The 24,765-nt window shown below is 45.8% G+C and overlaps 1 protein-coding gene across 6 annotated transcripts in view; it reads left to right on the top strand.

Annotated features, from left to right (window-relative positions):
* The window catches only part of FSTL4 (follistatin like 4), a 359,281-nt gene extending 343,561 nt beyond the window's left edge, over positions 1-15,720 (top strand). For all 6 annotated transcript variants that reach the window (XM_068959795.1, XM_068959798.1, XM_068959793.1 and 3 more), the window contains 4 exons: positions 2,505-2,654; positions 3,254-3,361; positions 6,609-6,718; positions 9,865-15,720. In XM_068959795.1, coding sequence (XP_068815896.1) covers positions 2,505-2,654; positions 3,254-3,361; positions 6,609-6,718; positions 9,865-10,567 — 1,071 coding nt within the window. In that variant the 3' untranslated portion in view covers positions 10,568-15,720. The remainder of the gene's footprint in view (positions 1-2,504; positions 2,655-3,253; positions 3,362-6,608; positions 6,719-9,864) is intronic.
* Positions 15,721-24,765: the final 9,045 nt, after the last annotated feature.

Here is a 24,765-nt window from a genome sequence, read left to right as displayed (position 1 = left end):
TCTTAGGTAAGAGTGGACTGCCTTCTGATCTTTTGAAAGGCTTTCCCAGCTTAAACCACAGCTAAACAGGGGGCTGGAGCAAGGAAGAGAAAAAGGGTGGGCTGAAGATGCCCTGCGAGATGTTCTTTGTGTATTCAGCTACTGACTGGGAGACCCGAGCTGTCCTTGCTTGCCGTCTGGCATTTTCTGCCACCGCTGAGCTTACCTGAGACTTGCTGTAGGGGGAGTCATGAGAAAAATTTGTTCTGCTGTCAGTGAACTTCAAGCACTGATGTGTATATAGTGGAGCACAACGTGGCGAGTGCTGTAGTGGGGTAAAACATGCCTTGAGGCCCTGTGTGGCTGATGTTTTCAGTGACCTACATCGTGTACTCTCGCATGGTACCACACGTCATGGGTACGCCCGTGAAATTATAAAATCTCATAAAATACAAGTGTGGAAATTAATCCAGCAATACTTCATTGGTCACGCTTTTATTTAATTTTTTGAAGAAGTGGCTCAGCTTACTGGAGAACCTGAAAATGTGTCTCCCTTCTGAAAAAAGGGGCTCAAAGGCACCTCACCCCAGCAGCCCCTCTCATGGGCCCTGCAGGCTGGATCAGGCCTGGCTATCACGGGTCAAGATCTCCTTGTGACTCTGTATTCCATATTTTTTAAATCTCAATAAATTTGTGGTTAATATTTTTCCCCACTGCAGTATTTTAATATATCTTATTAGAAATCCAGACTGCAGTCCTCACCCCAAGGTTAGTACTTGGCATGGATTTATTATTAAACCATATTGCCGCTGTCACTACTCCGAGACAGGCATCTTGTGTTTCGTTTCCAAAGAGGCGTAAATATCGAAGAGGTGGTTCTGGAGAAGGCGCTTGCAAAGAACAAAGGAGAAAGGGCACGGAAAAGAAATAATGTCAGCACAGTGGCGAGCATAAAAGGGATTTTTGCTGTCATTACTTGGCTGCCTTTCAGAGAGAGCTCTAAGGGTTTCCTACAGACTTCATAGGGTCCTTTGCCTTTGGTATAAGCAGAATTTATTTTTTCCCCCCAACCTGTTCCCTTTTAGCGTCTTGAATATTTGTCATGTAAATGGTGATATCAGCCAATGAGTTGGGTGGCTTTCTACAACCCAGGTGTCTCCGTCTGCTATGAAGGGGCGCGGAAGAAGATCAAGCAGGCATGGCTGAGCCCTTTCCCTGCGCCCACTGATTTTGGGAGCTGCTGTGTTGCGAGATGGCAGGCAGTGAGTGGCTCTCGCCACTGCTGCAGTGCGCTGCCAACCAGGAGCGCGGCAGCTGAGCCAGCTCTTGGATGCTCAGCTGCTGAAACAGGCCTGCTGGAAGCAAAAAGCTGGCTTTTGTAATACGGTCAAGGTTGCAATAGAGTAGGTCCCCAGCCCAGCTTTGAGGGCCAGAAGGGAAAACGGAGCCAAGCTGTTGGATCTTGTATCTTCAGCACTCAGAGGTGGTCTCCTGGTCTCCACCAAGCTGGGGAGCCAGCAGAAGTGTGCTGCTCACAGGTATGACCTCCTCCTCCGTAATCAGCGCTCTAGTACAAACACAGGGTTTGCATTGCCCCCAGATAAGCTCTGCCGCTGTAATTGCATCCCCCTTAGGGAGGTTATGCCATTATTTAAAGTGACCCAGCTGCTGCATTGACAAGATTTAAAACCAACAGTGGTGCTCACTGAAATATATATGTGTTCATTTTGTTTTATCCTCCTTTCCATAGCCAAGCCCAAGTCCCACAGAAACGCTCTTTCTCATAAAGCAGCTAGCCAGAACGAAAAGCAGTGGAGAGCACCCAACATGCAGTGGCTTTTTGGTGCAATCACAGGTGACTCTTCAACCCCAGGGTACCAGCAAGCTCCCGCTGAAGCTAATCCCTGGTTTGCACAGGACTCAGTGACTGAAGTACCAGACACAAAATTTGGCATCAGGCAGTCATGGGTAGGATTTTGTCCAAAGTGTGCAGTTCCTTCTGTACAGGGAAGTTTCTACATTGCGGTAATGTACTATAGGACCTTCCTTTTTCTGCTGCTCTTTCCTAGGGCACAAGAGTCTTGGAGCAAGCTTTCCTGAGCTGAAAATGAGCCAGGGCCATAGGAAAAATATAAAGCTGTAATTCCATTAACGTAAATCACCGTTTTTTCACAGCAGGGAGTAATATTTCTATTGCTAATAAATGCTAACAGCACTGTAAGTCTTCATGTTCCAAGGCATACTTCAAAAGCTAGATCCATAGACTTTGGAGTTATTTAAATTCGATGCAAGTTTGCAGCAGATTCAGCTGTTTTATGTCACCAGGTAGAGCCAGGCTGCAGTGTGGTACCTAACAAAATAATTATTTCGTGTTTTCCAGGAAAAACAGAAAAAGAAAAAAAAAATTCATCTTAATGGAATCCCCATGGAATGTTTTCTGTGGTTTTCAAGGCTAAACTTCTTGCTCCTCCAAGCCCTGACTTGCAAAAATTAGACCTGTTCTCCTTTTCTTTTTTTTTCCTCAGGAAGAGATGTGTCCCAGAGTTGAAGGTGAAGGCGCTCAGTCCTGCCTCTGGGCTTCAGCGGTCAATGTCAGAGACAAGTATATTTATGTGGCACAGCCGAAGCAGAACAGAGTAATGATAATTGATGTCCAGACTCAGAAAGCCATACAGGTACTTACCAGGGGAACTGTTTATTCAGGGATGGCAAAAGACTTTCATCTGGGGGAAGAAAGTAGCTCTTTGCCCAGCAGATGTGCTGACATCACTGCTAAGCTGGGCCTGGGTTGTTTTCACCCGTGAAGTGGCACTGTGTCATTTGCCGTTTTGTAACCTCGCAGTCAGAAACACCTCCTTTCCGGGCTGATCACTGTAGTCCCGGGAATGTATCTGGCAGCTATCTTGATAAAATAACGCTAGAACAAATTTCTGACTTACGCTTACTGAGCCACTGCCTGACCTCCCTCGTAAGCCGGTTAGGAAAAATGAACTTCTGCAGGTATAATTCAAGCAGAAATTGGCCCCTGATCTACTGGCTATGTGTAACAGAGTAAAATGGAGTGATGTCTAGCCAGAAAAGTGAGGCCAGCAGCTAGGTTTCCTGTTCCCGGTGCTGCTGCTGATCCCCTAGTGGATTTGAAGCTAATTGTGCAAAGCTGTACAGAACAGGTGTGATAGTGATACATAGGAATGACTGCATTAAATTGATATTTGTTGTGTTCATAAGGGACAGTCAGGTCACTGAGTAAATACTTTTTTTCTTTTTTTTAAAGTCTTTGGATGTTGACCCATTACCAACCAAATTACATTATGACAAGTCACACGATCAAGTCTGGGTGCTTAGCTGGGGTGATATGCAGAAGTCCTCGCCAGCACTGCAGGTGAGTCCCTCAGGCACCCTGGGATTTTACCCTCTATTTCTTGGCATCAGAGGTAGCAAACTAGTAGCAGGTCGGTTGAAAGTAGTTAACAGCATTTAATGATCTGGACATAAAGCTGTTCTTTAATTTGCCTATCTATCTAGTGTGTTTTATTCATCCCTCATCCATCCATCCTCGTATATTTTTCCTGCTGTTTAATTTGTTTTTGAGCAATGACTGTGCCGCAGGCTGGCAGCAGGACTGCTTTGTTGCCATGGTCTGTTTTGTTTTAAGGCTGATGATAGAGCCAAGTGCCGTAAAGTCATACAGCAAGGGTCGGCAGCCGGCTGCGAGCAGTGCGAGCGCGTGACGCGCACAGTCATTTGTGCAGCCTGCATGAACTTGAGTGAGGTCTAAAAGCAGAGGGTACCACGAATTTGCAAAGAACGTACTTTCTATACAGAAATGGGTTTCCTCTTTAGACCTGTAGGTAGCGTCTCATTGGCAATTCAAGTCGGGCTCACCAAAAACGCACTCGGGGTAAGCGTAAGATAAGGCGTAAGTGTACGTTCACTGCAGAGCTGCAGCGTCCCCTTCTCAGACGTTATGCTGACCCACAGTGCAAAGAGTTTGGTGGCATTGTACATAAAGTGAAGTGTTAAAAGGTGAATGCATTGCACCCTGCCTCAAGTTTTGTAACTCTTTCAGGATTGCTAGCCCGGCACCCTTGATATGTGCAGGGCAAGAGCAGCTGCTCTCCTGTATGGTGAGAGCACTTGCCTTGGCCGACGTTTCATGCCAGAGATGTGCAGTTTTCTGCTGATGCAGTGAATTGCTACGTGTTTTGCTGAACTCCACCCATTTAACTCATTCTCTTTTCTGGCTGCCCGTAGAGGATCACACAGGAGAATTCTTCCTCTCAGAGGAAAAAGCAGACTTTGAGCGCAGACGAAGGCAGTTTGTTCACTGCTTCTGAAAATTACGTATTATAAAGTAAAAGGGAGAAATATTTGAAAGTATTCTGCAAGTTCAGCTTTGCATCCTTTCCCAAATATAAAAAATAAGCTCCCAAGGACATGAAAGAAGCACAAGCAGCAGCAATAAAACCTCAAGGACAAGCTCTGTGTTGGGCAGCACTGGCATATGCTGGGCCAGTGCCAGTGAACTCCCTGGGCTTACTCGACACGTGATGCTGGTTAGACCGACAAGGATATTGGGCTCTCTGGGGCACAGCAGCACGCGTGGGTTTGGCATCTAAATTAACTTCCCGCTCTGCATTGCCCTGGAGGATTCGCTCCTGTTGACGCTACAGAAACGCTGGCCTCCTGCTTCAGGCCTCGAATGGGGCATTTTGCTGCTGCTCTAAGTCATTGACGCCGCTGAAAGCAGGCCTGATGTGATCCATCCAGAAATACCCTTCTCTGCTAGTAACTTTCTACTATTTGCTGCTATTCTGGACCCATATAAGATGTGTGAATATTTGCCATAAAGATTTGCTGCCAGTCCAGTATTAAAGCGTTCCCCGACGGAGTCATGAAGGCAGACAAGAAGGACGGCTCTGCTGCACGACTCAGGCTTTCTGACTTGAAAATGTGCGGATCCGGAGGCAGCTCCGGTCGCTCGGACGGCACCAGGCTGCGGGCCGGGGACGGGAGCCCTCTCCCGCGCCGCAGCGCCCCGGCCACGCGCCTTCCCCAGCCGCTCGGGTACCGCTAGGAAGAAACCTGCGTCCAAGCGCACAGCTGCGACCTGCGGATTATTTAAGAATGGTAAAGAATGGGCCAGCAACTCGGCATTGGCGTTTTTGGGAAAAGTTGCCGGCAACAGGACCAGGGCAAACAGACGAAAGCTTCGGAGGTGGCATCGGCAGCTTGTCTCCTCGGCGGCCAGCGCAGTTTCCTATACAGGGTATAAGGAGACAAAATAGGCTCTCTTTACCATTTCCAACTTAATTTCTCCCATGCAGCTGTGAGAGGTCTCTGTAATTAAAAGAGAGATGGCACAAGCAGGTGATTATTGAGAAGAACACACCAGCTGCCCAGCTGGAAACTTGCTACCAGGCTCCTGCTCTCCGCTGGTCCTTTCTGTTATCTTTGTAAAGTGCAGTTACACCTGTAGGGCGTGCGATGAGCATCAGCATCAGCACATCTTTCATCCTTTCTGGCCTTCTTCCCCAAAAGGTGTGCAGTGCCCGGTCTGATGGAGGTCTTCCTTAAAACCTGCCGTTGTTAGTTGCAGGCACGCAATAAAAAAAAATCTTTCCTAAAAATTCTGCTGTGGACGTTGGTCTGAACTTCCACCCGCTCTTTAGAAATCAGGGATTTATCACGCAGCGCGCGCAGCCTCCTGATGGGAGGCCACTGTTTAGCTGTTGGGAGCTTACGGGAAGCAAATGTACAGCACTGCCTCTGGCTTCAGGAAAGCACTGTGCGAGAACGGGCATCTTTCTTGGGCGATTTAATTGGAAGAAATCTGAACGGCGTGACCAGAACGTCTCTCTGAACTAAAGCCTTGTAGGGTTTTAGCGTTTCCTGCAACGAATTACGCCGCTATAAATCCGAAACAGCTACTGTCGCACGCTGCATTCACAGATCCTAATGAATGGACTAAAGTCAGCTGGAAGCAAGCAAGCAATTTCAGTATTTAACATTTTAATTATTGAAAAATTCCACCTCTCCTTTTTCTGGAGTTGTGTAGGAGATAACAGAGCTGGGTTTCCATGGCAGCGGAGGTTTGCACTGTGCTGAAGGCCAGCGCGGAGGGAAGAAAGCAAAAGTGCCTTTTTCCGCTCTGCCGTGAATTTTATATGGTGCCGGAGATGGATGAACATTCCTTCTCCTTCAAAGTGATAATTAACTGCTGTGAGTTAGTGTTTGATCCTTCAAGCTGGTAAATTATTGCTGTGCACTTAAGTGAGATTAATAAATATGACCACAAAATAAATGTTTATTTTAGACAGCGAGGAATAAATTATTGTGCTTTTCATGTTGTCATACTATTTCAACTCCTGCATGACTGCTCTTTCCCCCTCATATGAAAGTAGAGTTGTGTACTTACCTTACAAATGTCAAGCCTCAAATCGTATTTATTAGCACACCTTTTTCAAGACAGCTACAGCAAACAATATTTTGAAGTCATTAATCAATTTAAGTCCACTCCATCCCTGGGAAAAATCACTCTGTATCATGTCTGATTATGTAATCTGTATTTACCTGTCTACCTTATTCACTGCTTTTCCTGTGCTTGACCTTATGCTTATTTATTATAGGTAATACCAGAGGCAAGTGCCGGGGAAGATCAGCATGTTATCCGCACACCGTTTGAAGGAGTGGATGATTTTTTTATACCACCCACAAATCTTATTATTAATCATGTTAGGTAAGAAATGATATTAATGAATAACAGCAGTGGTCATATTGCGCTTTTCTAGAGGGCCTCTGTCTAATAATCGTGAAGCCCTTTACAAATGTTAATGAACGGGTGTGTGGTCCAACTAAGTACTCTTATCCCCGTTTTCTCGCCTGAAATGGAGAAATGGGTACCGCGGAGCCGCAGCTCCCAGGGCGTCGGGGCCGGAGGGTGAGTCCTGGGTTGTTCAGCCCCGGCAAGGGTGAAACGGGACTGCGGCTTCCTTGGAGAGACCAGCGGCGTCTGCTCAGCGGCAAGCGGGGGCCAGCACCGCAGGGGTTATTAGAAACGTGGGAATTCAATGGGCCGGAAATTGGGCTTCCTTACCTCAAAAACCACTTTTTGGATCTGGGCAGAAACCTGTATCAAAGGTTTATTGCCTGAAGTAGTAGTAAGAGTTTGTTCTGTTTGAAGCGTAGAGCGCGGTTCTTCCACCTGCTCCCTGCTATTTATTGGTTCAGATATTGGGTGTCTGAGCGAGGGGTAAGGTTTGAGCAGAAAAATGGTGCGTGCCTTGAAAACAATCCCACCGCTTTGAACCATCATTCTTGAATGCTAATGTGATGCAGGAGTTAATGAGATCGTATAACTAACACACTAATAACTCGGAATAATACTGACTGCTTCCCAGCAGGAACGGGAAGCCTCCCGTTAACATTATCAAAATTGATGGTAACTACACAGCAATTTATACCGTTCTTACTAAGTTATAACGTAACGACCATTTAATCATCTTCTGTCACCAGTATACTTTAGTTTAGCTAAGTTAGCTTAACACTCCAAAAATCATGTCCAGACCTTCTTACATTAAACATAGGTTCCCTGCAATGAACACTGAGGACGAGGGGTCACGCTTAAATGATTATGAGCTGAATTTGATCCAAAATAAGTAACTTTGCTTCCTGAAACAAAATAATGAGACACATTTCATGGCTGTCATTCCTAATTTTTCCCTACCTCATTTTTCCAGTGAGCTTTCAAAATATTGTTATGAGTAATAGTCATGCTAGGTGGTAGATGACTGTGCTGAATGTTAAACCCTGAGATGAGAACGGATGAGCTGGGCGCAAAGACAGGAAGGTAGCGCGATTGAATTTTTTTGTTGTTGTTTTATTACCTTTTTCTTCAATGAGATTAATCGGCTGTATACAGGTGATCTTTCTTGAGGAATATGAAATGTAGATAATTGTCCATCGTTTTCCATGTGCAAAATAGCAAATGCTAAGCCTAATTTCCTATTTCATTTATTCAGGGGCAGATCTTTGTCAGTTCTGTCTCCCCCTCAGCATAGAAAAATAATTGCTCCCAGTCTAATGAGACTTACCAAGATCACGCTCTAAAGTTTTCACTCAGAAACAATAAATGGTGGTACCAACATTTCCCTGGTTTCACAGGAAGCAGGTGAATATTGAAGCAGTCTCTTCCAAGAGACAAAAAATATTTATATGCAAATGTTCCTGCATATGTATTTCAGCTGCGTGTTATTTCAGATGGATATCTAGAAACGTATCCATTTTTATTAGTTCCCAGGGTAGATTGTTGTCTATTAAAAACTCTCTAAGTGTGAGGTTTTCATTGAGATTTCAGATCACAGATTTCATGCAAGCACTGCACCTCTTCTACAGCTGCGTGCATGTAATACACATCCTGACCCCCTTTTTGAAATTAAAGTTTATGATAAGAACCTTTTTTTTTTTTAACTTGTTCAGGCATTTGGCCAAGTATTAAGGAAGGCTTGAGCTATAAGGGAAAGCATTTTTTAAAGTGTACTTAAAATGCATTCATCCAGGAGAAATACAAGAGAAATACAAGTGTCATATCCAATTTCCCCACACACAGTGCGCTACAAATCTCCACTGCAGATATTTTGTGAAGTCTCTAGTGGATGTGAGTCTAATGGGAAAATGAAAGGCTTAGCCCAGTGATTTTCATGGGATCATACACTACATTGGCTTATTCTTTAGAAGAGAAATCATTGTTGAGTGTCTCATTGACAGATGGATTAAGGATAAAGAAATAAACCCAGTGTTTTAAGTAAAATGTATGTATTATCTGCATGCAAGCACATTGTTCTCCACATTTCTTAAAGCAATTTTACATCTTTCAGGGAAGAGTTGCAAAACTAAACACTCACTTCATTTCCTTCTCTCCGCATTGAATGGATGAGAAGATATTCAACGTGAAATTAGTTTTCAGAAGTCAGTGTCATTGACCTGTGAATTCTAGGGAACACAAAGAGGCTATTTCTATGGGCTCCCTTTCAAATTAAGTAGAAACATTTCTTGGCTACTGTTGACCTTTTCGTGCATTCAGCAAAGGTCAAATGGGCTGCACATATACCTTTTCCCAAACATTTATTCTCTGCTCACTGTTGTCTGCCTTCTCTTGAGATAGAAAGCAAAGGCCCCTTTTCTTCAGTGCACCACTGCTGCTCGTGCTCCTCTGGAGCCTTTGGGGCCGGTGGGGCAAGGCCAAGCAAGTTCTGCTGTATACTGCTGTGTTCCCTGCAACAATAACCGCCCCCCCCCTCCCCTAGGCACCATGGGTAGCAAATGTGCGTCAGAGCTTCCCCCAGAGGCTCTCTTTTAGGAGAGGAGGTTGGACATGTTGGTCTTCAATCAGTGGTTGTGTGTGCAACTTACAGTTCCTCTCCTCCCCGCTTAAAACCTGACCTGGATATGCTTTATTTTGAACAATTTTCTAATCCAAGATCGAAAAAGTCTTGGGTATGTATTGAATTATATCTCTCTAGAACTAAAATGGGTCAAATACAGCCTCGGTCAACGCTAGCCTACCACAAACCCAAACCTTGGTACCAACTCTATTGTAACTTGGTCTTCCTAATACAAGAAGACTTCCAATCTTGAAGATGTTATTCAAATACCCAAGCACATATTCAAGCTGCCAGGTTCAGTTTGCTAATTTTAACTGAAATATATACCTCCTCTTAGCACTTTTTAGAAGCACTGAGAGTGATTTCCTATAGAGAAGAGACAGCACTATTACGCACGCTAAACCAACAGGACAGAGGTTTCCAGTTGTGCTGACTTTCATCTTTTTGCAAGCATATCACCAAGCCTCCAGAGGTGACTTCAGTGTTGTGTTTTCTATTTCAGGTTTGGCTTCATCTTTAACAAGTCGAAATCCGCAGTTCACAAGATAGATCTGGAAACTGTGACCCACATCAAGACTATCAACTTCAAAAACTCTAGCTGCATACCGCAGACCATGGCTTACACCCACCTGGGCGGCTACTTCTTTGTGCAGTGCTGGAAGAGCGGCTCCGCGGCTGCGCCGCCCCAGCTCGTTATTGACAGCGTCACCGACTCTGTCATCGGCCCCAACAGTGATGTATCGGGCACACCTTATATTTCACCTGACGGACGCTATTTGGTCAGTGCAGATGAAGACAGCGGCAGGATCAAAGTCCAAGCTATAACTGTCCAAGGGGAAATCAAGTTGATTTATGACTTACAAACAAATGTACACGTATCTGATCTGACATTTCAACCCTCCTTCACTGAAGGCAATCAGTACTATATATATGCTACTTCACATTTGCAAACAGATGTGCTTTTTGTAGAGCTGTCAACAGGCAAAATGAATGTACTGAAGAATTTAAAGGACCCTATCACATCCAAAGACTGGCCCTGGAGCAACTACAACAGAATTATGAAAGACAGTGGATTATTTGGACAGTATCTCATTACACCAGCTAAAGATTCACTGTTTGTTATTAATGGGAGACAAAACACATTACGCTGTGAGGTTTCAGGTATAAGGAGGGGTAACACAGTGGTCTGGGTTGGAGAAGTATGAAAGGGCAGCAACAGTAGCGCCTGCAGCAGGCAAGTACCGGTTGGACCTTTACGCTGCAACAAATGAGCAGTAGCATTGTATATTTTTACACTGGGGGAAAAAAAAAAACAGAAAAAACAAAAAAATCCTGTATAGGCTTCATGGTACAACACTGGTCTACTTGCAAGTTTTATAATATAAGGTACACTGTGCTAATAGGAAGCAGTTTTGAAGGGATATTTCTTATTTGGGGTTCTGATTTGTGGTTATGAGAAAAATGCGGGGAAGCGAATAATATCTCCACTGAGATATTGTGTAAGCCACGAAAACTAGCGATTCCTTAGAACAAAACAGATTTTGAGTTTCCTTATTGATGCGTTCTCATGTTACATTCAAGCCATCGGTTTTCTTTCTTTTCGCCAGGTCCTGTACGCCTTGCCCGTTAGCCGGGCCGGCTACCCGACCCTGACACAGAGGGCCTATAGAAGCAATGACTGCAGTTAAAATTCACCTTCGGATAACGGGGGAAAACTAAGCATCACAGAGAGCAGTTTTCAAAACACAGAAATCTAGGAGGGAGGTTTAGTGAAAAAGGTTTTCTCTGCAGGACAGCTTTGGAAGGATCCCCAGACATGATTTCGGAAGCAAGCCTAACATACAGTAACTGCCAGCTTGCTTTCTTCTGGTCTTTATACTGCTCTTGGTACTACTCAAAGCAATGTTTTGAGAGCCCCACCTCTTCTTGTACGTATTTCAATGACTGTAGTTGAGAAATTTGGCATGAAGTATGGGTGTTAGGGTGGATTAAAGCCAGGCTCAGAGTTTTTAAAAAGTTTTCTTGGGAAGTGAGTGGGGCACCAGTCTTTGAGCAGCGTGTGAGCGCGGTCAGCTTGGACACAGTAGGCAGCATCTGCCCTTCAGCGGGCAGGGAGTTAGTTATGGTCGTTCCCACTGGAGGCAGCAACACTTCTAGAAATTGTTAGTTTTTCTCATTAAATATTTACTAGCAGTGAAGTCACTTGGTCCTTCATGAAATAATGACTGCAACTACAGTAGCATGTTTTTAATAGAAAACTTTCACACATTATCTAGTCACAGCCTTAATTTGCCTATTTCTTTTCAGACATTCTGGGAAAACATTTTTCTTTGTATTTTTTTCTTCTCATTTGTAGCACACTTGTTTATAGTCAATTATCTTTTAGTTATGAGCAAAGAGATTCATGTAAAACCAGCTAAATTACCCAAGAATGCAACAGCTGGCATAGAAATTTAAGTTCATTTCCCATAAAAATACATTTTGCACATTTGAAAAGATGTAAAAACTTTTCTAGTTCTGTTTTATGACTTTATATAATATAGTCATCACTGTGGAGTAATAGGGGCAAGAGGCTGACGGGTAGATTTTCAAAGCGGGGCAGCCTGGCTGAGTAGCCCTACGGACGGGCGTTTCTGAGCGCTCCTAGCCCATGCACCTCTTTGAAGGTGTAATCTTCAGGGTGGTGAAAACTCTCGCTGGAGGTGAACAGCTCCTGTGTCAGAGCTGTGTGTTGGCCTTTGGAAAGCCCCAACTGGTTTGGAGAATGACCTTGTTGCCCAGAGTTTGTACGAAAGCAGCTGCTGAGCCTACCCAGTGATGCCTTCATGGTGCCGTTTTTATTTTCTAACGCAGATGCTTGGAAGTCACCCTTTTCACAATACACACAAAAGGCTTTTAAATGAGGAGGATGCAGACTAACACTGGTAATCTGTCTTTAAGCGGTGAACTTCTACCAAAAGGGTAGCATTTTAGGACAGCTGTAGACCTGAAGTAGGTTAAACCATTTCAGTTCTATAAAGAATATATTAAAATCTGTTCAGACAGACGAAGAAGAGGAGATGAATCCTATGAATTCATTGAACACGGAATCCTTTAACTGGCCCTTGCACACTCACAGGCTGAGACCTACGTGTATTTTCTCTTATGAGCCATAGGGGTTAGAAGAGACTATCCCATCACTGAAACACAGATACATAAAACAGCTTGGCACAGCCTTCCTTTAGCAATGCATGGTGTCCATGATTTTCCGCTCATCCTGTTAGGAAACATCCACGTGTCAAGGAAAGGAGGAGACCAGCTTTGTAAGTACCTTTAAATATGCACAACTCCTTTCTTGAACAAAGCTGTATCCATACATTGCAGTCATCCTAAATGTGTTTTACTGAGGCCAAACACTGCTTTCGTGTTATCTTTTATGACTTACTGAATATTTTATTATGCCTATGGTAATTTTCCCTGTAGAGATGTTCATTGTGTCATAGATCAAGCAAATATTACTTTTTTAAGACTATTTAAAAAAATTGTAAATATCTGTTCAGGTAAACATTCTTGAGGCTGGTTTATATATAGGCTGTGAAAGATGTGTAACAGACCTCACTTCCTGTTTGTCGCAAAATACTGGAATAGCGTTCACTTGAGAACTCCCACTTTGACCTTCCAAAGATGTTCCCTCTTTCTCCCTTCTTCAGCCCAACTTCTGGTGATGTGTTTTCTAAATTATCCTAATGGTTATATCTCATACTTAGAAAATGAAGTACAGTTTAGATTGTCCACACTCCTTGTGAACAGTTCCAATGATGGTCAAATCTGACATTAAAGTGCTGCACATTTGTTACTCTGATTTTTTTTTTATGACACAAATTTTATCTGTACTCAAAAAATGTTTAACTCATTTTTATCTTTCAATTCCCATTGCAAGAACACTACATGTCCATATTTGCAGTTCTTTCCCACTCTCCTGATGCGTTCCACCGATTCACAATTAATTCCTTCCTAATAAATAACTGATCACAGTGATTAATTGAAATTAATGAGCATTTTAGTTATCCTAGAATGCTCGTGTATCAGTTGGGTATTCTGACACTAGGATCACAGTCAAAATCATCCCTGGTTGACCATATGATTCTAGTCCCAAGATCAGATTCATTTTCCATTCATTGTTGAGGTTAAATAGCAGTAAAATGGAAATAATGTTTCCCCTAAGTATTGTTCTGGGTTTGTTCCATTTTCTGAATGAATGAGAGTTTTTTCTTAGCATCTCTAGCTATGCAGTCCAAAGACAATTTTTAAACCGTCCACACTTTTTTAAATGGGAGAGAAAAATCGGGAAAGCCTTGATTTGGAATCTGTGACAGTAATTAACCTGGTCTTCTCATTTTATATCCTGCGTTTTTTTACCGCTGCAAAAAATCAATGAAATGCCCGGCAGATTTCTCTGGGCTGAGGTGGGCATGCCTGCAGGATCGGTGAGAGACAGGAAACTTCCAGGCCTGCCAAAAGAGGCTCAGCTATTAGGGCTATTGAAAAAAATCACCTGAATTGCAGGGATTTGGTCCTTTGGCTGTGCTTGGCCTCCATGGATACCTTGTTGCCTGAGACGCACGAGAGTCCTGATAACCTGTCTACAAGTGCTTATTTATTTGATGTATATTGTGATTATGTCCTAATTACTGGCGTGCCCAGCAGCGTGCTAGGCACCGCGTAGCACGTGGGAAAGGACAGGGTCTCTGCTCTCAAAGGAGATGGCAGCTAATTCCCAATATAACCTCACTGCAGGTCAACGGAGCAAACAGGAGAGAGGGAAAGAGGTTAGGGAAGGCCTGGCAGCTGGGGTCAGCGTAATAACCTGGTTATTCATCAAAGGTGTGCGCATGGCACGATGCCTATGGTTTTTTTTTTTTTTTATGCAACCCTCTGGCCCTTCCCGTTCAGGGCTTTATTTTAAGCAAGCACCCACAAGATGATATGCGTAACTCTTCTTTTTACGTGCCTACCGGTGCTTTCTCTTGGTCTATCCCCTCGGCCTGGGCCTGGCCATGCCACTCCGTGGATTTCCATCTGGCTTTTTGCTAGAGGAGCGAGCGCGGAGACGCGCTCGGAGAGGGGCTGCGCAGGCAGGACTTGCCCCTTGGTGTTCGGACCACTGCTCCCGTGGGTGCCACGCGGGTCCACGTCCACCCGCAGCTCCGCGCCGCTCCTCATCCACCACCTGCCTTTTCTTGGCACTCCAAAACCAGCAGCTGTGGATCTGCTGGGCACACCAGAATAAAATACAGAGACTGGGAAAACTGCCTATTACTTTTAAAGTATGTGGTGCATCGCAGGGGCCGAGCGCAGGGAGCCGGGGCAGAGCGCGCTGGCCCAGACCGGCACTGCCACGTGGCGGGCTGTGCTGGGGTTGGAAAGAGGCACCTGAAACATCACCCTTTTCCAACCTGCTGCCACCAAGAGGGCAGGATTTTTTTTCACACTCATCTCCAAAATCAAGAAATAGTGAGGCTGTGCAAGGTTTTTTTTTTTTTTAATGGCTCTAAAACAAGAGGAAGGCGAGATGAGCGTGCACGTCAGCTTGCTCGCACTAGGGGAGAACCCAGCTGCTCCCAAAATGTCCTCGCCGGGGCCGGGGCTGCGGTGACACCGGGGCTGGCCCCAGCTGTCGCGTCCCGGGACGCGTCCTGCAGCCGGCTCTGAACCCCGTCGGGCAGCGAGCACCGGCATCACTGCCGGCGTCCCGGAGACGCCGGAGCTGCTCTGACCCTGCGGCCGCTCGGTGGGGTCGACGGCCAGCGCTGTCTGGCTGTAAATCTCAGGGTCTGGGGCGGTGGGGGGGAAGTTTGTGTTTTCCAAATGGCCGCAGTTCAGCAAGACCAAAAAAACATTACTAACCCAACAGTAATTTGAAAAAAAAAACCCAAATTCCCTGCTGCAGTGCTTCTCCCATGCAAATTGCCACTGCCTGGAGGCTGGTTTAATTAAGCACTTTGGCATCGAACCCCTGGCAGCCTTTGGTGTCTTTGACACTTGTCCAGAGCCATCAGATGAAGGCAGCGAGCGCAGAGGCAAGCCAAGAGCCAGCTGCGTCTCGTAAACAAGACGAGCACCAAATCGAACTGGAAGCCCATCCCGCTTTGCAAAGGTCAGCGCACTGGCATTTCCAGAAGTAAAAATCAAATCCCCAGCTTCGCAAAGGTTTCGTCTCGCAGCGGTGTGCGTGGGATGCCTGTGCACGGCTGGATGCCCACCGCACTGTCCGTGCGACCCGATGGACACGCAGCTCAGTGCAACAGTCCCCTGCTTTCCAGGTACTCCTTAACCTAAAGTGAGAGGGTGCAATGCAACGTAGCGGTGCAAGCCCGCAGCTCAGTGCAACAGTCCCCTGCTTTCCAGGTACTCCTTAACCTAAAGTGAGAGGGTGCAATGCAACGTAGCGGTGCAAGCCCGCCGCTCAGACAAACGAATGCCATGTCGTTGGGCATTAGTGCAAAGGAATATTGCAGAGGCAGTGTTTTTAAAGTTTATTCAAGGACATGGTAAAATGGATGCGAACTTCCTTCCAGAAAGGGTAGAAAAGGTTCTGCGTCTCTGCGAGGATTCGGCTCAGCGGGCTCGCAGAGCGCGGCGGGACGGCGACCAGGCGGGGCGGCATGTCAGGCTCCCACTTCTCTCTATAGGCAAGTCCAGCTGAGCCAGGCAAGGGTAATGAGGCACTGGTTAGTAATATATATTTTCAAACTAGTGTATTATTTCCTGCTTTCAACCCACATCTATTTAAGTGCAGCGCCCAGAAGGCACCTCCTGCAGGAGCACGAAGGACGCCCGGGACGCCCAGTCCAACCCTACCGCCCTGCTGGGCAGCCAGCTCAACGTGAGCAGCTATTCAGTGTTTATTTGTATTCAGTGTGGTGCACTGGGCTCCAATCTTATTTTTACATACAGTCCAATTTCCTTAAAATATCCTGTCAAAAATATTGATGGGCCACAAATAGATGCTAACCACTGGATTATTAATTGCCCTTTCCAGCATCCCCTGATCTGAAACGTGCTCTCTTCCACCAGATAGACAAGGCTCACACTGTTATTTTCATCACATCTTCACAACATCTAGTGCTAGTGCAATTAAAAATCCCCCATCACCTTGAGCACAAAGAGCTTTGCTCAGCTGAAATCCCCCCCGGAAGCTACCGCATCTTGACACAAAGGCAGTAAGAGCCGGAAAGCTCCCCTGCTCTTTTGGGAAGTTTTTCCTAATTCCCAAGCTTGCTCAGCAATAGGTCAACTCAGTATGAAACATAACTTTAGAGTTGAAGCTGATTGGATCTGGCATCCAACCACTGACACACATGATGCTTTTTTATCTGGTAGCCAAAATTACTGTTTTTTTTTTTTTTTCTCTCTGTAAAATTATTTCCATTCAGTAACTGCATCTCCTTCTTTCTGGTTACCTGTTTTTTATTCTTTCATTCTCTCAAGGCAAGGCATTTTCTCAAGCCTGCAATACTTCCTGTGGCTCCTTTTTTTTGCAATTTTCTTTCATATCTTTTTTTCAACAACCTTTATTTTTTTTAATTAGGGGCTAGGAGGGGATGCAGGTCAGTTATAGATGGGGTCCTAGGGCAGGCTTGAGCTGGCCGAAGACTCTGTAGTATCCAAAGCCATAGGTGGGTTTGGGTTTTTTTCCCAGACAGTATATGAAAAAATATTGGAAGCATCTGCCATAAACATACAGTTTATCCAAACAGTTTTAAACAACATGTTATGCAAACAGGCAGGGTGAGACATGGCGCAGTTCGGATGTGGCCCGGGGGCGCAGGAGAGCTGGTGCGGAGGCGGCGAGGCCGCAGGAACCGGCACCTCGGCAGCCCCTTTGCCACATCCTTCACATCTGCTCGGTTTCAGGTCAGTGCTCCACGGTTTAAGATGGCCAGAAATAACAACCCAACAGATGACGAATCTCTCCAGATAAAAGGTGAGGCGACTGCAGGCTACGCGCTCTCTTTATTTTTCCTCTCAGGCTCCGCTGAGGACACTGAAACTAATGAAAACCAGTGGTTACGTTCAAAGCTGCGGCTGAAGAAAACTAAATCCGAACACTTTTGTCAAGACCTAAATCACAAAGCGCAGACGGCAACGTTTTAACAGCTCATTTGCATTTTAATAGACAAAAATCTGACTCCTTTGCTAAAGCTTTCTATTTTGACCACATTAGCCTCCGATTTGCCCATGGTGGGGTTCTCTGTTCATCCTGGGCTTTCATCCTGCCCTTCGAGGGCGCCGAGAAGCACAAGGCTGGGAAGAGCACCCGTGATCTCCGGGGGAGTCCGCACCCGGGCCGCGGCAACGCGCGGCGGTGGACGCGGGCGCCCGGCCGGCTGCCGCCCGCCGCGACGCTCCTGCGAAGCATGCGCGGAGAGCTCAAGGGTTTCGTAGGGCAGCGGAAAAGCAGGTGTAGCACGGCCAGAGCAAAACATTGCAGCCCAAGCTTTAACATAAATAAGTCAAGTAGCCCACTGCTAATTGGTCAGGGGCTATTTTCCCACGGTGAGGGGGGTTTTTGACTTTTCTCTTTTCCCAGGGGCTCTAATGGCTTTTCCAGCTTGTACTCCCCACCGCCATGGACTTCCCAAGGGAAATCACTGTAAGCTCCTGACTCTCCAAAACAGGGATCCTGCACTCGCTGTGCCACTGAAAGCATATTTAGTGAACGACTCAAAAAAAAAAACCCCACAGGATGTGCTGGTAAACCCTAGGGACCTTTGACAGGTGGGTTTGGGGTTTGTTTTTTTCCCTTGGCACAAGAGTCCCTACCAGCTCAGCCAACTCGCACGCAAGTCTCAGCGGTGGCCGCTCTGGCAGTGTCCCGCAGGTGCCACAACGCATCCCAGCGTCGTTGCTCTCGCCAGAAGGTGGGCTCGTTCGCCTCCAGACAGACGATGTGATTTTCAGCACTGAACCAGAAACAGGAAAACATGCAATTGGGGGGAAAAAATAAAAAATCTGTTTTGTCTCAAAAGGCCTCCTCTTGTAATGCTTATACACGTGAACTTTTTCCCTTATTTATGAAATATATAACAGTATTTTCAATACATCCACTTTAGTAGAGATTTGTACCAACACCGTGTTAGTGTGCAACATTTGAAATACATTTGTATTTACTTTGATGTGTTGTATAGTGCCACTCGCACAGCACTTGGGGTGATAGAGGAGGGGCAAAAGGGACGCTCACAAGGGTGGTCTCTACAGATACAGTAAATGCTCTTTTTCTGCAGCTTTTACAATAAAACTTGATGAACTCCTGCTGACCTCCTTTGTTTTGTGCTTTATTGTTGGATTACTGGCGACTGTCTCCTTTTGCACTGGATAGATGTTAGGCTGCAACGTATGGCCCGTGGGAAGGGCTCGGTGCCGCCTGCCCAGCGGCCGCTGAGGTCTTCAGGGCAGTGCACTAGCCCAGGGCCTGCGGGACGATCATTTCCAGCCCTCGAGGAGGCTGCTAGCGTTTGCCCAGTGCCCAGGTGCAGCCCCAGCCCGGGCAGGTAAGTCACCCGTGCTCACCGACCTGCAATGTCCCCCGGCTCCTCGGGAGCGCAAGCCCTGGGAATGGATCTTGGCACCCCAGCCCCAGCCCCCGGAGCCCCTGCAACGGCCTCTGCACTGGGCACAGGGCTATAATCAGCTATAATAATAATAATAATAATAATAATAATAATAATAATAATAATAACAACAATAATAATAATAATACTTCCTCTACCTCCAAGTCAGCAGCAAGCTGTTCATTTATGACTCAGTGTTGCTGGGTTTTTTCCTTTGCTGTGGAAGTTTGCTTATAGTTTTCCAAAACCTCTGTGCTTCCCACATCCACGATTAAGGCTGCATCATCTCCGGCGCTGGACCCTGAAGAGGGCTCGTGGCAGCCCTGTAAAAACAACAAGGCTGGAACATGAAAGTGCCTGTTTTTCCCATGCACAGGGTACTGTTGCACCATGTTTTTATTGTTAAGATTAATCCACTATTTCTGTGTCTTTAATTTATAATTATAATTTTGTTCTGAAAAAAAAAAAAGCTGTCTTCACATGGAGCTATTGTAACACTGCGACACAGATGGCTGATTGATTATCAAAATGTCTAGTAGCATCTTTATAATAGTCCTATGGAAAAAAAAAAATTTTGACAAGCATTATTTGCAGAAATAAATTCCATTTAATTAAGACAAGCAGTCTGCACTGAAGGACATCCTGGCTTGTCAACAATATTAACTGCAGCAGATACTGCTAGAGGTTATGCTTCGCATTAGGTCTAAATGGTACAGGACAGGAGCTTGCTGAAGAATTTCTTGTTTTCCTGTGTCACAAGGTTGAGCTGGCCACTTCTATTCACTTATTTCTTTATGCAGAGTGCAGCAGAGGCGGCGGATCGGATGCAGGCTCGGCCCCGGCGGTCGCTCTGTGCCGATGGGTCGCGGAGCCTCGCTGGCGCCAGGGGCGAGCAGAGCAGGCAGCTCAGGGGCCGCAGCATTCCCAAAACTATTTCAAGGAGAAATTATGCAGATAAGTCGACATGTTCAAGGCAAAAAGCCAAAAGGAATTATGTGCAAAACCTCAGCACAAGTCGCGGCAGCGCGGGTTACGGCCGAGGAGTGCAGCTCAGTTTTCTCCCAGTGCCCGTTCATGGGAACCAGCCTGGGGCAGCGGGACGGGCAGTCCGTCGCATCGAGGCACCCTGGCAGCAGGCAAAACCCCTAATGCCACTGCTCTTCCATCTGTGAGTGACACCCCACTGGAAACCAGTGGCTTTTTTCATTTCCGAGGGAGGGCATTTTCATTTCCTAGGGTCGGTGTCACTGGAGGATGGAGCGGCCGGCAGCAGTGGGCTGAAAGGGGCATCGTGGCTCTCGCAGCAAGGCATTGCAAGTGCAATTTTGTGTTTTTTATAAAATCCCCTCTGCCAGTACGTCCCCTTTCCATCTTTCAGATGGAACCGGGGAAGAAACTCTTCACGAACAAGAGCTCTGCTGCGAGCGGCACGACGCCGCCCCTCTGCTGGCAACCCCGGCAGCGCGTTCCCCAGACCCAGTGGAGGGCAGTTTCATCCAAGCAGGATGCTTTCGGCAAGTGTGGGAGGAATAAGGGCAGCAGAGACGATGTTGTTTCGATTATCGCAATGCAAACTACAGGCTAACTCCCAGTGCTTGCTGATGGCTCGCAGCAACCCGGGAGTCAGCGGGAGCTGCCCTGGGGGACCCGGCCTTTCCCGCGCTAGTCCAGGGCTAACGCTATTGCTCCATGTTATCTTTACGAGGGGGAAAAAGACAATTAGCAGATGCACTTACGGGGAATCATAACAAAATATAGCCCTCTGCAAAATAAGAAGGGCTGGGGCCGTTGGCACACCCCCCCCCGGGCAGGCCAGGCGCTGTTACAGCCCGCACAAGCCCTCACGTGGGCGACAATGCAGAACATGTTAAATCTGTGTTTACTTTAATGGACCCAACAATAAAAGGCAGCTGCTGGTGCTTGTTTCTCTGTGTCAGCCAAACAAACGCCGCATGAGCATCTGCAGCGAGGAAAAGCACCGCCGCACTGTCAGGCCCACCTGTAAATACCGTTGAAAAGCACAACCTGACTAATACATCAGGGGCCGATGGTGGCCATGGGATTAATGCAAGACTGGCAGGAGATGCTCACTGGGGGAAATAATATATTCTCACTGGTGCAGGAGAAATGGCAATAACAGTAATGGATGTGCGTTGTGTAGTCCTCATGGTAAAACCAAAGCCTTTGTGAATGAGTAGCCTACAGCGGTGGCTCCCCAGACTTGGCTTTCTTATTTTGTTTAGTCCAGCTATAGCAATCAGATGGGCCCCTGCCTCTATCAGCTGGAAAAAAAAAATCACATAGTCCAGATGAAAGGTCCAAGAACATTAAGAAATGTAATACAATGTCACAGTAATTCTTTAATAGATCGGGACATGCTTAATGATTTCCAGCAATGTTAAAAAAAAAAAAAACTGTTATTCCTTATGTATTTGTTTGTTTTCCTGACGATAAAAGAAATCAAAATGTCAAATGGTTCATGGAGGACCATAAAGCTTTGCAGAACAAAGCTTGACCCATGCTGGAGATTTTGATTGTGCAGGGCTCACTGCAGGTATGTTCCCACAGGCAGCAGAGCAAAGCACTACACGTGTCCTACCAAACGCTATAAAGAAGGATGTCTGAAAGACAGGGGTTCAGGACTGTGTCCCGCTAGGAGCTGGAGGGCAGATGAGGAAGGTAAGGTTCTGGAAGCCTCTGTCCTCCACCAGCACCCTTGGTGGGGCAGGAGGAAGGATGGAGACAGCCCTCGTATCCGAGCTGCAAAACGTGCTCCTGCATTTCCTTAGAAATTTTAATCCCTGCTAAGTCAAACTAAAAACTGAACCAGGGAACGAGCAACAGCAACGGAGCTCGTTTCAAGTTTGGCGTCTGCCACTCTGCTCTGGGCATAAACCGCAGATGTCCTTCCACCTTCTGCCTCTCTGGGCAGTACTTCACGGCAACAAACTCTTTTCCATTCTCTATGCAGTATCGAGTATAAAACAGATCACAGTCCTGACCAGCTACTGGCGTAAAAATGGTTGGAAGGTGCAATGGTTTTCGGTATATGAAGCAATCGATAGAAATACTGGATTTGCCAATATTTTAGGTGTTGGTATAGGAAATTCATTTGAAGCGAGGAGAAAAACAGAAGACCATTTCTTTGTGCTACCCTTATGATGGCCATTAGCATTATTAGTAAGCCCATCACTAATAACTTCAATCCTATGTATGGGGTTTTACATGCTTAATTCCCATTAAATATAAGGTACTACAAGGTAGATGAATCCCTCCTGAGATAGGAGGCAAAGGTTCTCCTGCTTTTAGGTAGTATTGACATGTCCTGCACTGCCCACTGCAGCCCTGGTGGGCCCAGGAGGTGAATTAGTACATGGAAAGTGCTTCTGAGCAGAAAGTTCAGGAACTACAACATCAATTTGTAATTAATTGCAAAACAAAAAGTTTAAATCACCATGCACGGTTTTTCTTTAAGATGCTTTATGGTCACTACACGTATTTAAAGGATAGCGGTAACTGGGGCATGCAATTTCATCTTCCTGCTCTAACTACAACAACTAACAACACTCTAACTAAACAGCATCAGTTCAGTGAGGAGGACCTTTAAATCTTTGTTAAACTCATAATTTCCATGATAAATATTCACAAACTAACAAATAATCCCTTAGAAAATGCAGGGTTTTTTTAAAGGAAATCCAACAGCTGCTAGTGCACTGCTAGGAAAACTGGACATTGTTTTTAATGGGAAAGCCATGGTACGGGAAAAATTGTGGAATTTTTTTTTTTTTTTAATGTCTTAGTGGATAGAGTGACTTAATCTATTGCACTCACAGTTCCGCACACAGGCTAATTCTGCCGTGACCGCTGCTTTCAGTTTGGCAGGGCATGTGGTGAATGTGCATTCCCAAAAGGACGAATCAATTTTTGGTTAAAACTATGATGGGGGTTGGCCAATGGCTTCTAAACTGAGGTAGGGAGCAGAGCTTGCTCAAGATGCATGACATTTTCAACAAATACTTGTAGTAGAGACAAGGGATTATCCTCAGGGCAATTGTCTTGCTTTTGCTAGGAAGGCACAATTGTATTACAGGTTAGATCTGATGGCCGGAATGGGAAGGCAAACCTGAAACGGGGGCTGTGTGGCAGTTTGGGGTCATGTTTTGTCCTAAACTTCTCTGAGGGTTGCCCTCAGAGGGTCCAGGATCATTAGTCAAATATAGCCTTATATAAAAACAAATAAAGCAATTACTATGGCATCTGGAAGTGCCGCAGTTGCAACCTATACACATTACACATGTGCAATAATTAAATTTCATATAATATTTATATAGCCTTAGTCTCCAAACTATCCTCAGCAGTTCCCTTCCCTTCCTTCTGATGCCCTTTCAGATGCGATTCCTCCCATCTTTTTCCCTCCTGGGAAAAAGTTTGTTAAATCGAAAGGCCAAAGCTTACGGGACCTGCCGTGCTCTAAAAGCCCATGGGGAAGGTGGCGATGGGAGGTAGGTGCTGCACCGCTTTCTTCCAACACGCCACGTCCTATTACGCCCTTCCATGTCTTGCTTTGCTGAGTGTTGCACAAAGGCATGTGGGAGGTCGCACCTCTCCCGAACCTCGTCTGAACTCCTCACGGACAAGCAGCACGAAGGCACGGGGAAAGCCAGGCTTGCTGTGGCTCCTGAGTACTGACCAACGGGAAGGGAAAGATGGGGCCATGAGTGATTAATGGAAAAGGGCTTCGTAGTATTTGCTAAAAAGACAATAGAATAAAAAATAGTAATTTAATTAATAACATTAATATATGATTAATAACATATTAATAATAGATAATTATATGTAACATTTAAATAACACTTAAATTTGACACCGTATTTTGCCTTTCTAGACTCTCACATGCAGCTCAGTGCATTAGGCAACATGTAACTGCCCTGCTTGGTCTTGCTTTTCAGCGTGTCGCATCCCATGCAACTCATCTTTCTCATTCGCATTTTTCTAACTGAGCTCTCGCCCTTTTCAGCCTCATACGCAGGCATAGCAATTCCCCCTCTGATCGTCACGTACTAACATCACCAAAATCGACCTGTTTTTAATGGAAAGGTCCCCAAAGTGGTGCGGAGGCGTGTGAAGGGCCAGGCAGAGGCATTCACCACTGATCCCCACCTCCCAGCAGCTGAAAGCAAAGTGAACAAGATTCATGGCGATAAACACAGACAAGTCCCAAAAGGCCTTAACCAAAACAAGGCAATTCAACTGCAAAGCATTTTAAATATTTGCTATAAAAAATGCCCCAAAGCGATGGATACCTATAAAAGCACCACGGTGCCCACAGCAGGGGCGCAGATGCTCCCTTGCCCCGTGGACCAACTGGGCACCCAGCTCTGATCTAGCTGCTCCCACCACCCCAGTTTAGAGCTACCCGAAGGTGCCCCATGGGATGGAAAACCTGGCTTCTGGCTCTGCTTGTGCAGAGCAGATCTCTCTGCACTGGCTTGATGGATGAGTGCACAAAGAAGGAGCGGGAAGAAATAAGGAAACTTTAGTAGAGATAAGTAGGATTTACAATGCTGTCATCTCTAGCAACTTTGGCTTCTCAATTCATTAAAAGTCCAGACAAATTGGATGTTTGGATTCATTTAAAATAATTTCTCTTCTTTGACCTAGCTTAATTTATCATTTTACTTCCTTCCGCTGTGCTTAGAGAAGCTGCTGTTTAAATGAACCCAGTGGAATATATGAGTGAAATATTAAGCAGTTATCATCAACAACAGGGTACATTAAAACCCAGCACCATAGCTTTCCTTCAGCTGTTT

This window comes from Struthio camelus, chromosome 13, assembly GCF_040807025.1.
Source record: "Struthio camelus isolate bStrCam1 chromosome 13, bStrCam1.hap1, whole genome shotgun sequence".
In the NCBI taxonomy this organism is placed as follows: domain Eukaryota; kingdom Metazoa; phylum Chordata; class Aves; order Struthioniformes; family Struthionidae; genus Struthio; species Struthio camelus.
The sequence above is the reverse complement of the archived record's forward strand: the minus strand, read 5'-3'. Positions and strand labels throughout refer to the sequence as shown.